The 14,355-nt window shown below is 51.4% G+C and overlaps 1 protein-coding gene across 1 annotated transcript in view; it reads right to left on the reverse strand.

Moving 5' to 3' along the window:
* Positions 1 to 354: 354 nt before the first annotated feature.
* The window catches only part of NFATC2 (nuclear factor of activated T cells 2), a 125,903-nt gene continuing 111,902 nt past the window's right edge, over positions 355 to 14,355 (reverse strand). The window contains exon 10 of the mRNA XM_045529269.1: positions 355 to 442. Coding sequence (XP_045385225.1) covers positions 399 to 442 — 44 coding nt within the window. The 3' untranslated portion in view covers positions 355 to 398. The remainder of the gene's footprint in view (positions 443 to 14,355) is intronic.

The following is a 14,355-nucleotide window of genomic DNA, read 5'->3' on the forward strand; positions in this document are numbered from 1 at the left end:
GGACACAAAGCGAAGTGTACAAAACCGAGAAGGAGCAGGCTCGAGGCTCCACCAGCAGTGCCACCTTTTCCCGTGCGGGACAGGGCGACAGGGCCCCTGGGAGAGCATGCAAGTCCCCCTCATCTCCCACCCCAACCCTGAGCTCCAGCCCCAGAGAGGAGGTGGGGCCCCGCCCTTCATTAAGAGCAGGAAGCGGTATCTGTGAGGGTGGTTGGAAAATGAAAATGAAAAGAGAGGGCCTTCAGGTATTATAGTAAAGTTTTGTTTCACTAAAAAAAAAAAAAAAAAAAAAAAATCCAAGTTAAGGAAACACACAGCTGGAAAACAAAAGGAGAAGCAGAAGATGTCAATTACCTTTAACTTTGATTGCTTGGATCAAAGATCACAGTCACTCTGTTTCATAATATGTTTTGTATCCAGCTAAGGTGTGTGTCTATCAGCTCTGAAAAAGATTTGTAAAACCATTTTTGAGAAGCAAAAAAAAGGCACCTTTGATCTCTACTATTCTTCCAACTCATGCCAGTATCATCCATTTAATGGGTATCTCTTAACTTGGAGCCACTCAGAACCCAAGAGAGAACTTAACCCTTGGCTGTACAAATTCGGCCACATCTTAACATCTGTGCCAGAGTTAACCCCACACCAGGGAATCATCTGAGATGAGGGGCTTTGTGCGAAGTCAAAGTGCATCAGCACTATTCTGGGGGTTACGTGTGTCAGCCAGACAGTATGTGACGGAGCTTCAAGCCGTGGCCAACTAGAGAGAGAGAATAAAGCTGCCTCTGCTGCAGTCAAGGTCAGTATCACTGGGATCTATTCAAATGTCATCCCCCTCCAGGCTCCTTACATATATGAAATTTGGCCCCAGATTCCTTTTATTAGTGATAGCACCTCCGTGGTCATGTAAATTCATAAAACTGCAGATTTTCTTACATTTTTCTTTTTTGGATGATAAAAAGGTAGTTCCCACCTCATCAGAGCAAATGAAGACACTTAAAAATAGACCATTCGGGTCTCCTTTTCAAGCCATCCTATCATGTTTTTCTCTTCAATGTTAATCAGCCCCTCCTTCCATCTGTACCAGGCCTATAGCTTTCAGAACTCTGACAAGGCCCGAACCCACTCCGAATGCCTGACTTAGGCATGTTTCAATTTCCTACAGGAAATGATGCAGCACAATTAGCATCATGGCCAAGTAAACCAGGACGCTCTTGCAAGGACAAGTGTGCATGCCCCGAAATCTCACCTTCAAGGGGGAGAACATTCAGTAAGTGAGATCTTTAGTGGTTCTGCAGGGACAGGCCTGAATTTCCAAATGTGGGGCTCTGATAGGAATGGGTTGGTTACAGGCTGCTGCAGCCCTGGGGCAAGATAACAAACTCATCTGTCCTCCTCAGTAGCTCTGGACCGTACATTTCGGGCCATCTCCTAAAGCAAAAATTCCAGGTCCATGTGGCCCTAAGGCAGCTCCCTTCCCTGCCTCCACTATAAAGTAGCTTGTTCCAAATCCAAGAGCAGAAGGCATGGTCAGATAATTCACTTTAGCCTCAAAATACCACTTGTATCCTGACAATGGAAAAATCAATATTTGTAGCCCAGAGCAGCCCCCCTGAACTTCACATGTAGGTATCTAACTGCCCACTGGGCATCTCAACCTTAGTGTGGCAAAAATCAACCTCTGGATCTACACTACTCCTCCCTCCATCCTTCCCTCCTCCCCAAATAACCCTGGTGTACATGTTCCCCTTGTAGGAAACACTCCCTCCTTCCAGTTGTTCAGGTCCACCTCGGTGTATTCCCTGACTCCTTGTTTAACACCCACATCCCACCCACGCTTACATGCTCTGGGTCTACTGGAAACCAGCCACCTCCACTGCTGCCACCCTGGCCTCTGTGCTAGGTCGCCCAGCCCAGTGGCAGGGTGATGCTTTTGCAACTTAAGTTAGAGCATGCCCCTCCCCATCTTACTCAGCTGTTACTCCTCGAAAAAGACAGCTCCCAAGTGTTATAATGGTGAAGATGAAGTGAGCTCGGGCAAAAATATGACTGCTTGGTATAAAGAGTATTTTCAATTGAAGGCCCTTAAAAATCAACAGACTTTGGAAGGGGCTTTCTCTCTATCTGCATAAAACCAGACGGACTCATCAGAAAAAACAACTGCCTTTCCTCCCCCTCCCTGCTATCCTCACGATATTGCAGGAAAGAAGACCTGGCCCAACCCATTTCAAAGATAGCATCTGACTCTCAGGTTAGTTTAGTTTCCAAAGAGACTCATTTCCAAGTTAACCTGTTTCTCCCCGTCCATCCATTCTCCCTAGTAACCATTTACCACCACTCAGTAGAATTACTTACATTCCTCATCTCCCCTCTAAGGTGAAAGTATAAACTTTTGGACCCCATCGGGTAATCACTCTGTGATTCTCCTCATGCACATGGTAAACAAATCTCTTATCAGAGAATTTTCCTGTCTTATCCACATACTCAATTCCAGTAGCACCTAGTGTAGGTATCAAGTATCACGCACAGGTCTGAGGTCACACCCTTGGAGGAACAATTCAAATCCAGGTGGAGCCCCAGGGACCGTGCTCTTAACACCATCGGGCCAGACCTGCGTGTTGCCTGGTGTTGGCATGGCAGGCAGAGGTACTTATTCTGTCTCAGTAGACTCAAAAATCCCAGCCCCGTCCCCTCCTCAAAGAAATAGAAAGCATCAAGCTGCTGGTCCGTCTAAGCGTTCTGACGTGCAGCTTCCTGTTCGGTCATGGAGTTTCAGTCTTTGCTTCCCGGTGGAAGACCCCCGAGAGCTGGAGGAAGGACCGGGCTTACTTGGACTGAAGCCCTGGACCACCACCCTCCTGCACAGGTGGCTGCTCCCTGTGCCACAGGGGAGAGGGGTGTGAGTCCCGTTTCTCAGGTTGAGTTAGTGAGGCAGAGAGAGATGGGTGACTTGCCCGAAAACAGCCCCCAGGCATTGGGTGCCAGTCCCAGGCTGCCCTGGGAGCCTTGGCCTCAAGCACCCCCTGAGGACACAAGTCTGTGTGAGTCTCGCTGAGCCTCAGTTTCCTCAGACACGAGATGGGAATAAGAACACCTGGTGAGGTCACTGTAGGGATTACATGTGACGCCATAGCTGGGTCGTTGCCACGTGTTCATTAACTCTACAGTGTGGTTCCCTCAGGAAGGAGGGAGGAGAAAGACATGAAAGGAGATAAAGACCAGTCCCAAAGGGGCCACTGCAATAACCAAGAATACAGTTCCGTTTTCCTACACATTGAACGGGAAGCGTCATGACCCTCTTCATGTTACTGACCAGAACATTCGCACGGATCATCGGGAGAAGAGGCAGCACTTAGAGTTACTGTGTGCTCCTCAGGTGCCACCTACAAGCCCTCCCAGAGACCAAGAGGGGCAGCTCTGCTCTTAGAATCACTGCCTGCATCGTGTGGGCTTTGATGAAGACCTGCGTAGTGGCTGTCACCGCCCAGAGTCCTGCGGTCTAGAGCGCTGATTAGCTCAATCGACCCTGCTCACTATCACGAAAGCACAACAGGTCCACAAATAGCCTTTACTGACAAAAATGCCCGAGAATCTGTCACCTTAACGAATTATACAACAACTAGCTTCCCAGACGTCTGAGATCGCTGGCACGGATTAGGGACTGGGCGAGGGGACATCCAGTCTCACGGTTCTGCAGTGAAACACAGACATCCCTCTTAGCCAGTAGAGAAGACGCGACCTCCTCCTCCGTTCTCTGGAGAAACAACGCGTGACTTTCTCTAAACTAAGCTGCCACAGAAGGAAGGCCCGACCAACAGTGCGAACTCCCGACCTGAGCTGAGGTTACCCCTTCTGCCCGGCTCTACTCCCCAGTTCAGCAGAATTTCTTCTGGTTACAGGCAGCTAAGCTGCACCTCCCCTATCAGGCAACCACACGGCTTCTCGAGCAGCAACCGCAGGCAGGAAAGCACTCTAAACACAGGGCTGTTTGCTTCCTTGTCCTTCTGTCGATTTAGTGCCGCCTTGACCCAAAACCTCTGCTAAGCAGCATCAGCCGCAGAGTGAGCACAGCAAAATAACTTGTGTCTTCAAAGGAATAAAAAAAGGCGAAAGGAAAGCACTTGTTACTACATTGAGTTGAGATTTCAGGAAAGAAACAGTGATCCAAACCCGCAAATCAGCCTGCCACCACAAATGAGATGATAAAATAAATACCTGATTGTTTAGGAAGCAGTCTTTCTCCTTGGGGGTTGGAGGAATTAAGCAAACATTTATTTTAAGACGTTTGAGTTTATTTCTTTGCTTATCTGTGAGAGAGAATCGAGGCTGGAGCCACTCCAGGTGGATTAGCAGGTGGAAATAAGACAGGTTTCCACCCTAACCCACTTTCCTCACGTCACAGAATCCCACAAAGCTTCCTCCTCACCCAGGGACCCGGGGGGAGGGGGGGGGGGTCTGAAACCCCTGGCCTGGCGTTATGAGACCTTTCCTTTCCTTTGAACGCCAGCTGCTGGGAAAGGATTCACTGGATAGCTATTGGCTCTTCCAACCCAGTCTCCATCTCTCCCTCCCATAAATTCACCTTCCAGATCATTCTGTGTCCTCCCATGTATGCCATGCATGACCAGCTCACAGCACAGCCCCGACATGGGATACCCACGTACTCCCAAAGCCCAATGTAAGCCCACGTCCTGTAAGAACGGGACCACGTCACACTCCCTCCGAGAACACCTTCTGATCTGTCTTGCGTATTTCAAGTCTTGAATTTCCTGCAAAAGATCTCAACCACGTCCGCCTCCCTCCCCATCTTCCTGATTCACAGGCAAGAGAAGCCACTAGCGGCCTGGAACAAAATTCCTCAGAGTCAGAGCAGGGACCAGACTCTGTCTTAAATTTCTCTAAGTGAGACAGGCCTGGCCATTGCGCTTACTGCAATCAACTCAAAGCCCACCTGGAGTGACCAGCAAGGGCCATGCGTGTATGTGTGACATTGCACCAGGTGTCCCTAAGAGGAATTCTCCCAGGACACACAAACAGAGCCTTAACTTCTGATTCACTCCCTGCTATGGGCTGAGTTGTGTCTCCCCCAAATTCATATGTTGACACCCTAACCCCTAATGTGATGGCTTTTGGAGATGGGGCCTTTGGGAGATAATTAGGGTTAGACAAGGTCATGAAGATGGGAGGCCTCATGGTGGGATTAGTGCCCTTAGAAGAAGAGATACCAGGAGTCAGTCTCTGTCTCTCTCGTGGTGAAAAGGCAGCCGGTTGCAAGCCGGGAAGAGGGCCCTCACCAGGACCTGCTCTTGGCACCCTGTGTCAGATTTCCAGCCTCCAGAGTTATGAGAATGTCAATTTCCACTGTTTAAGTTACCCAGTCTATGGCATTTTGTTATGTAGCCCAAGCTGACCGATACAGTCCCCTAAGCACATTGTTCTTTGAAGTCTCAGCCTATGCGCACGTGGCAGGCATCAGCCAGCAACGTCATGAGGTTAAGTGACTTGCCCAGCATCCTACAGCTGGTCCACGGTAGAGCTGAACAAGGAGCAGACCCTGATGTCCCCACAGCCACACCTTTGTGCATCCTGGCTCCACACCTGGGGTTGGCGGGGAGGTGGCTCCCTTCTCAGCATCCGCATCCTGCTGCTCTGCCTGCAGCCAGCCTCAAATCTGCCCCCGGTTCCTCTGGCCAACAGCCCCTCTCCCTCCTCAGCCTCTATGTTTCTGGTCAGGTTATTAGTCTCTGAGGTGGGGGCTTGGGAGAGGGGCCACGCCCCGGGGATGAGTCACAGAAACACAGACTGCTTAGCTCCAAACCCCAGCTCTGCCGTGTCCTTTCATGGGACTTGAGGCAAATCCTGCAGCTCTCCGTGCCACCTCTGTACAAGGTGGGCAATGATTGTTCCTAACTTTTAAAGCTTTTAGGTGGAGCCAATGAGTCAACATATGCTTCAAACACGCAAGGCACGAGGTAAGATCTCTGCCTGTAATTACTCATCGAGGGGATGGGAGCCAATCTTTATGTCCTTGAGCTTCAGTTTCCTTGTCTGTGATATGGGAATGAAGCTGCTTGGCCCAAAGCCAAGCTAAAACTAACCAAGGTGTTAGCAGCTGTTCCTATTGCCATCAGTAACACGTCCTAGCCCACCGCAGAGACAATCTGCTGAGCAAACTGAACTGATGCGCCGGCCAGTCCACCTCTCCTGCCAAAGCACTTTCACCCCGGTCGCCACTTCTGCATTTTCAGAGTGGGTGTGCGCTAGGTCGCTGAGCTCTCAGAGATGCCTTTTCACATCCTGCCGAGAGGGGCCCCTCCCAGCCCTCGCTGCACCCGGCCAGCGACACGCAGAACAGCACTCTGAGTCACCAGCACGCTCTGCACACCGGAGGCCTCCGGAAGCCAGCCCAGGCAGCAGACCCGCACAGCACCCAGCTGCCAGACGGCTTATGAGCAAGGCCTCGGGGCTTACGAGAAAGATGCCACGCCACATCCCAAACTGTCCCCAGTTCTCAGGATGACTAAACATGGCAGTTCTGAGACTTTGGTTTCGAGCAAGAGGCAAAGGTGATAATTGAGAGGACAGCACGTCATTGGCACAGGGGTGGGACAGATCAGCTTGTAGCTGAGAAGGCACCAGAGCCCTGAGGTGACAAGAGGAGCCGCCTGCCTCCAGGAAGAGACGCTCATCCTACTCTGGTCCAGCAACACGAGACAAGCCATGTCCCCCAAATCAGATCCCCAGGGCCTTAATCCCAGCATCCTCCTTGTCCCTACCTTCCCTAGGACCACCCTCCACCACTAGACTTCAACGATGCCTCTCAGAACCCCAAATCCACGTGCAGTGTGCTGAGGGAGCAGCACCAGCGGAGGAGGGCTGCTCTTCAGGGCCTCAGCCGGAGACACTGCCAGACAGACGGATGCAGGTGGCCAAGTTCACCTGAAGAGTTCCTAAGAACCGTGGATGTGCAGGTCCCAGGATTTCACCCGTGTCATCTCACTGTGCCCCGCCAACATGGCTGTTAGCACGTGCCCACGTTCGTAGAAGCCTGGCATTAGATGGGGCGGAGTGAGCCCTGCAGACACGCTTTTGTGAGCACAACCTCTCAGTTGTGCAAGGTTAGCATGGCAACGAGTCCTGTTTTTTTGAGAGACGGTGGTAGCACGGCTCAGACCCCAGGACGGTGTATCTGGAAGCCTGTGACATTTTAACGCCAACCCCTCAGTGGGTTGTACTGGCCTCATAAAGGCAGGGACCTCGTCTCTTCCTTCCACTGATGCGCCCCAGCACTGACGACAGAGCCCAGCACACAGCAGGTGCCCAGTACAAATTTCAGGGAGGGATAATTGGGTAAAAGAATAAAACCCACCTCCACATTGACTGGATTTCACCAGAATTTTCCCAATTAGGTCTGGCTTTCAACTGCCTCCAGGAGCTGGTCTGAAACCTGGTGGGAACCTTGGTGGCCGAGCCAGCGGTGGCTGGACCAGGGCTGATGTGGCCAAATGGCAGTGAGGCAGCCCCGCAATGCCAGCCAGTGGCCAGAACTGCCCTCCAGAGCGTGGCCTCCAATGGCCCTCCACAAGCGCCTCGGCCAGCCTGGCTCCCGGCCCCTCGGGCCACAGAGGCAGGACACCAAGCAGAACGAACAGGACCAGACAGGGGGCTGGGGGGCGGGGGGGGGGGGGCAACAGAGGCAAATAGACAATGTGGGTGGGGCAAAGGAAGAGACTGGGGGAGAGGCACGGGCTTCGTGTGGGGGCCTTAATGTTACTACGGCAGCCACTGCCCGAGAGCCCTTTCCTTCCTGGCAGAACCCGGGACAGAGGCCACCCACGCCAACGACTGGCTTCTAAGCCTCTCTGAAGCCGGGATGGACGTAGGATGCAGCGCTGACGGGCGAGACATCAGAGGAGTGTGCAGGGCGCACGCTGGTGAGGGAGGGGACGGGCAGAGAGATGGGGGGGGAGCTGCCTGTGCTGCCTCCGGTGTTGGCGAGTGAGGGGTGACGCTCGGGACTCCAGTGGTCACCGGGTGTCCATGTGGGCAGGTGCTGTCGTCACTCAACAGAGGCAGGGGAAGAGACGGGAGCATCCTGGGAGATGGGACATCGCTGAGCTGCTGCACCAGCCTGGAAACCTCCCCCCAGCCTCACCTCCTGTGACGTCTGATGGAACAAGCCCCTTTTGTCAGGTGTTCTATTAGTTACAGAAGAAACCTCCTCATATAGAATAATAATCGTTATTTTGTTAACTTATGTGGTCCTTTCTATAAAACATTTTACATACATTTATGTGATCTTCATGGTAATCCCATGAAGTAGGTATCAATTGTCCCCATTTTACAGATGAGAAAACTGAGCCTCAGAGAGATTAAGTAACAGACCCAGGATATCCGGCTATTAAATAGTAGAGCAGTTGGCTCAAGCTACCTGAAGCAAGAAATTCTTCTCTAATTACCACCTGGCAACCAGCATGTGCTTCTTTGAATGCGACTCTGCACAAAGACTGGTCCTTGGGAGACCCCGTAGTGTTTTTTGTTTGTTTGTTTGTTTTTTTCCGAGAAATCACCCCTATAGCATATGAGGAAAAACGGGTCCACTAAAACATATGTTGTTAGCTCTGGTCAACCTGGAGGAGGGGATAAGATTTAAGGAGCAAAGTGTGGCCTTGCCCAGGGTGCACCTCTCAAAGGGGAGAAGGTGCTAGTATGTCACAAGAGTTAAGTAAAGCCAAGGCCTGGGCCCCAAGATGAGGGATGAGAGACCTCCCGGCTTGCTTCTGTTGGCTACGTTCTCCAGCAGAAGAGGAAAATGTAAGCTCACTGTCCCTGCCCCGAGCCCACCAGCACCTTGTGTTTCTAGACCTAACAGAGCCTGAACCTTCCAGCGGTATCATCTGATTCTGGCTTCGGGCTCTGGTGGCTGCAGAGCACAAAAGGCACCCTCTTCTCCAGAGAGGTTGTGACCATCTCAGCTCCACAGCTGGAGGCCTGATAGGGAAGCCCAGGTTGCTCCAGAGGGGGACAGGAGTGAGTGGCCTTCACAGCAGGGCCTGGGTGTCGTGAACACCCACCGGCCTCATCAGAATCCCATCTTGGTTGGCTCTACCTCACTCCCTGCCAGCATTAAGCCACTGCCAGGACCCAAGGATGCCACGTGGCCTGGGAGAGGCCACTCCTTTAAAATTGAAGATCACAGCCCTCTCTCCCTGGTCCGTTCCGTAGTGCACTCTGAACACGCCAAGCATGCTCACGCCTCGGGCCCCTCACGCTCGCTGTTCTCTCTGCCTAGAATGCGCTTTCCTTAGATATTTGCACGGCTGTCCCGTGGAGATCTCAGCTCAAGTATCGCCTCCTCTGAGGTGCTTCCTTACGGGCCCCCCAGAACAGGCCAGCCTGCTTCGCTTCTCACAGAGCGCTTGGCACCACCTGGCTTTATCATTTGTATGTCTACACTGCACGTTCTGCGTGGGCAGTGACTTTCAGCCCTTTTGTTCGCTGTGCCACCCCCAGCAGTGAACAGTAAGTAGCTGTTGGGTGAATGAATGACTAAACAAAAGAATGAACAAACGAGTGAAGAAACTATGGCTTCTGGTACTGGCAACCCAGTGCCGACTTCGTTGTGCAAACTGTGGACTCCTGTGACGCTCGTCTTTGCAGAGCAGGTTCCAAGAGGAATAGTGGGAAATCGGGCTTCGCGGTCCCAAAGGAGAGGACGGAGACTCTGAGCTTTTGGTCACACGGTCCCCTACTGCCTGGCACACTGGCTCCTCCTCTGACTAGCGAAATCCTGTCCCCAAAGTTCCATGAGGCCCACACGGCCCAGAGCACCTAGCGCCACGCGTGGTGCCCAGAAAGAACTTTAACCCACACAGCCAACAGGGGTAGGACGAGAACTGTGGAGTCTGGAACCCTAAACCTTCATTTTACACTCAGGAGGAGCAATTGTTTCTCCATTTGTGAACCTCTCTGTCCTGAGCCTATTTCACAGGCCAACTGGGACACGGCTAGAAACCGCCTGTGAAAAGACCGGGTGGGAAGCAGGTTTTAAGAGCAGCGGATCCTCAGGAAACCGGAGCTGCCAGGGCTGGGAGGGTCGGGGTCCCAGCGAAAGCCCCCATGGTCCTCGTCATCTGACCCTGCACTGAGGCCGCCCAGCCTCCGGGGGAGGGGAAGGCAGGCTGCAGGGCCAGCACCAGCTTGCAGGTGTCTCCCAGCCCACGCGGCAGGGTGGGTGGCGGGGAATGGCAGTGAGCCCCTGCGAGAGGTAGCCCTTTATTTCTGTCATGAAAGACAACCTTGAGCGGGCTGTGGAAAAACCCCACAGAAACCCCAACACTGTACAATGTCCCTTTTTCCCTAATTGAGCTAGAGATCTAACTGATCTAAAGTTGATCTAAAATTCAGTGCCACTCGTAGAGCCCGACAAGCTGCCTCTGACGCGGACACAGAAAAGGCCACGAACAGCCAGGACACTTGCGAGGAGCCACAAGCTGTGGCTGGGCCTGCCAGAAATCAAGCGTTTCTGCAAAGCTGCTGCAATATAGGCAGTGTGCACCGTGCCCCCGTAAACACGGACAATGATCTGCCTTTTTAAAAAGGCAATTGTGTTACTGGCTGGACACAGACAAACCGACCTATGGAACAGAGCCCACGCCCATGTGGGATTACAGGCCGTGGGGCAAGGCTGGACTTCGCGATAGGTGGCCCTTGACAAGTAGTTACCTAGACGGAAACAGTGAAATTAGAACGTCCCCCACACTGGATCACAAACTCAAGTGGGCAAGGCAAGACTGCAACATGTTTGGAGGACAAAATAGAAGCTCTTCATGACATCAGGGTAGAGAAAGATTTCCTAACCCAGTACTCTAAACTGCAATGTGCCTCGGAATCAGTTGGAAGGCTTGTCAAAGGACAGACTGGTGGCCTCATACCCCCGGTGTTTCTGATTCAGCAGGTCTGGGATGGGGCCAAGAATTTGCATTTTTTTTTTTTTTTTGGAGACAGAGTCTTGCTCTTGTTGCCCAGCCCCAGAGTAGACTGCAGTGGCGTCATCATAGCTCACTGCAACCTCAAACTCCTGGGCTCAAGAAAACCTCCTGCTTCACCCTCCTGAGTAGCTAGGACTACACGCACGCACCACCACACCTAGCTAATTGTTTCTATTTTAGTAGAGACAGGGTCTTGCTCCTGCCCAGGCTGATGTCGGACTCTTGACCTCGTGCAATCCTCCCGCCTTGGCCTCCCAGAGTGCCAGGATCACAGGTGTGAGCCACAGGCCAGGCCTAAGAATTTGCATTTCTAATAAGTTCCCCAGAGATATGATGACAACACATTTTGGGTGGCACCATCATAAACTATACTCAAAAAACTCACACCTCTCAGAAAATAAATTTAACTACACTAAAAGTTTCTGTTCATCAAAAGATATCATTTCACATACACCCACTAAGCCAAAAACTTTAACCACCTGACAGTACCGAATGCTGTGAGGATGCAGAGCAATGAATTGCTTGTGTGTTTCTGACGGGAGTGTAAACCGGTGTAACTGCTGCAGAGGACAATTCGGCGCTGTCTGTTGAAGTGGGATCAAGCGACTGCACTTGTAGGCATAACCCTGCAGACACGGCCCTGTGTATATGCACCAGGACACAGAGAAAGAGCATTGCAGACAGCACCGTCAGTAACAGCAAAGAGGAAACACCTGGAAACAACCAAACGTCCCCCCCATCAGCAGGATGGATAGGTAAGTACAATGGAATACTACGCAGCAGAGAAAAGGAAAGAATTATAAATACAGCAAAGACAATGAGTGCATTTCAAGAACACAGTGTTGAAGGAAAAAGCGAGTTACAGAACACTACTTCCAGAACGACTACATTTACAGAAAGTTCTCACGCATGTAAAACTAAATGTATTGTGCAGGCAACAAACAATGCGGTATAAGGAAAAGACAATGACAAAAACAAAAGGCAGGGTAGCGATTACTCTAAGCTGGGAGTGAAGAAGGTATGTTTGAAATCACACGCTGAGTCCGGGTCTTGAGCATCAGGGATGTGAACGTCAGAGACGAGACCCCCCCAGACCCCACGTGCCTCCTGATGGAGACACCCCGCTGATGCGGTGATCTTGCCCAAAGCATCAAGGCTGAATCTGATCCAGCCTCCAGATCCAACTGCGGATTTACAGGAAATACGAAGACAGAGCAACAGGTTAGCGGACACCATGGAACTACAGTCTGCAAAACCCAGACTATGGGAAATTCCACAGGACAAATCACCTGGTTTTGTCGGCACCAAGATGCCAGGGGAGAAAAGATGAATGGGTCTGGACAGATGAAAGAAACTGAAAAGACATTTCAAACAGTCATAATATCTGGTCCCCCCCCCTGGATCCAGAGTCAAGCAAACTGGAAAAAAAAAAAAATGAAGGCACCTATGAGGCAACTGGCAATTTGAGCATGAGTTTTACGATATGTAAGAATTCTTCATTTTTACTGTGATAATGCTATCGGGGGAGGGTTTTTTTTTTTTAAGTCATCTTTCAGAGAAACATAACTGAAAGGTTTCTGTACATGGTAACAGTTTTGAAAAAGCCAGGCAGCTCCAAGGTAAGGGTTACCCTATTCTTCTTTAAACTTGGGGGTGGGGCAGGTACACTGTATGTATTCTTGTTGTTATGTGTGTTTGTATCATTAACATATTTATGTTTAATGAAAGCAACTTAGTATTTAAAGGAAAGGAAGAAGGAAGAAAGGGAGAAAGAGGAGAAGGAAGGGGCAGAGGGAGGGAGAGGGAAGGAGGGAGGGAAGGAGCTAGGGAGGAAGTGGGGAGAGGAAGAGGACAGAAGGAGACAGATCACCTATGTGCCTACCATATGACAGCTGGTGTTCTAGCACCCTTGGGGCAGGAGAAGGTCGCCTCCCTGGTGGCCCTGTCTGATGTCTTCTCCCCCCAGCATGTCTCAGGAAATACATTTCTTTGTGGCATTTCTTCTTCTTCCTCACTGGACTGTAAGATCCATAGGGCAGGAACCTCACCTCATTTACACAGCATCCACCAATTTATTTGGTGGTGGCAGGTGTCGATAAATGATGGTGGTGCTGCTGGTGGCAGCTGGTACAATATAGCACTTACTCTGTGCCAGGCCTATTCTGAGAAACCTACGTGTACTATCCCATTCAGTGATCACAATGTCCCGTGAGGGAGGTGTTGTTGTTATTCCCATTTTGCAGTTCAGTAAATCAAGGCTCGGAGAGGTGAAGGGACTTGATCCGAGTACACAGCTAGCAGGTGGCCACGCTACGATTTAAACCCAGGCAGTCTGATTCCGGGACCTACTCTGGACTCCTGCCTCCCTAATAAAGGTTCGTCTAATATTAATAGTAAAGACAGAAGCTTTTTGTTCAGACCAAAAATGACCTCGGTTAACCACTGAAGTTCAAGGATGACCTGATTCAGCCAACTTATTCCTCCTGCCCAGACTGGCCCCTGGGCTGTTTCTTTGCTCACACACGTGGTATAACTACACCTGGCCGTACTACAAACCACAGTGCACGTTACTAAATCTATGCTCTCTGACTTGTCTTTTGCCTGGCACACAGTAGGCACTCGGCAAATGTGTACTCTGAGTAGAACTGACGAAAGCACAAGAATTTGGGGCCAGGATGCAAAACTTCCCAAACTAGAGGTGGCCAACCTCAGTGAGAAAACATCCCATCCCCTGTCTCTCTATTACGAGCCCCATCTGTGTGAATGAGCCCCCCTTAGAAATCCAAAGCCCCCACAGGAGGGGACATCCATCCGGGCAGGACTTGCTGCAAACAGACGGCTTTCCTTCCAGCCCCGCTGGCAACGCCGGGCTTACAGAGGGGACCTTGAACATCCAAGGACTCTGGTCAGTAAGGAACCAAGGGCTGTGAGATCTGGAGATTGAATTTAGCAAAGTCTTCCCAGGGTGGGCCTGTCCCAGACACCAGCACGCTCTGGCATCGCACAGCAGGGGGCGGGGGGAGTAAATGGGGGAAGGGGCCAGTGACCAAAGTAGAGCAAAGCCCACTGCATTCCAAGTCAAAAGAACATTCTCAGAACCTTCTCCCTCATCGGAACAGGAACAGGAAACCAGCAAGGAGGGAGCTGGTGTCCCCTTCTGCGAAGGGGCCAGGGGGTGGGCGGGAGAAGGGAGTTCCAGTTCCTGGGCCGAAGCATGAGTTTCTCAGAACCCTGGCAGCCTGGAAAACACAGAGCTGGTTTCTGTTTTCCACCCCCAGAAACGGCCTGTAACCACAGCAAGAGGAGGGCCCCACTGGCCGGGTCGGGAGAGCCCTGGCGGGCCCAGGGCTGCGAACACTGCTGCTGT

The sequence above is a fragment of the Lemur catta genome, chromosome 17 (genome assembly GCF_020740605.2).
Source record: "Lemur catta isolate mLemCat1 chromosome 17, mLemCat1.pri, whole genome shotgun sequence".
In the NCBI taxonomy this organism is placed as follows: Eukaryota; Metazoa; Chordata; class Mammalia; order Primates; family Lemuridae; genus Lemur; species Lemur catta.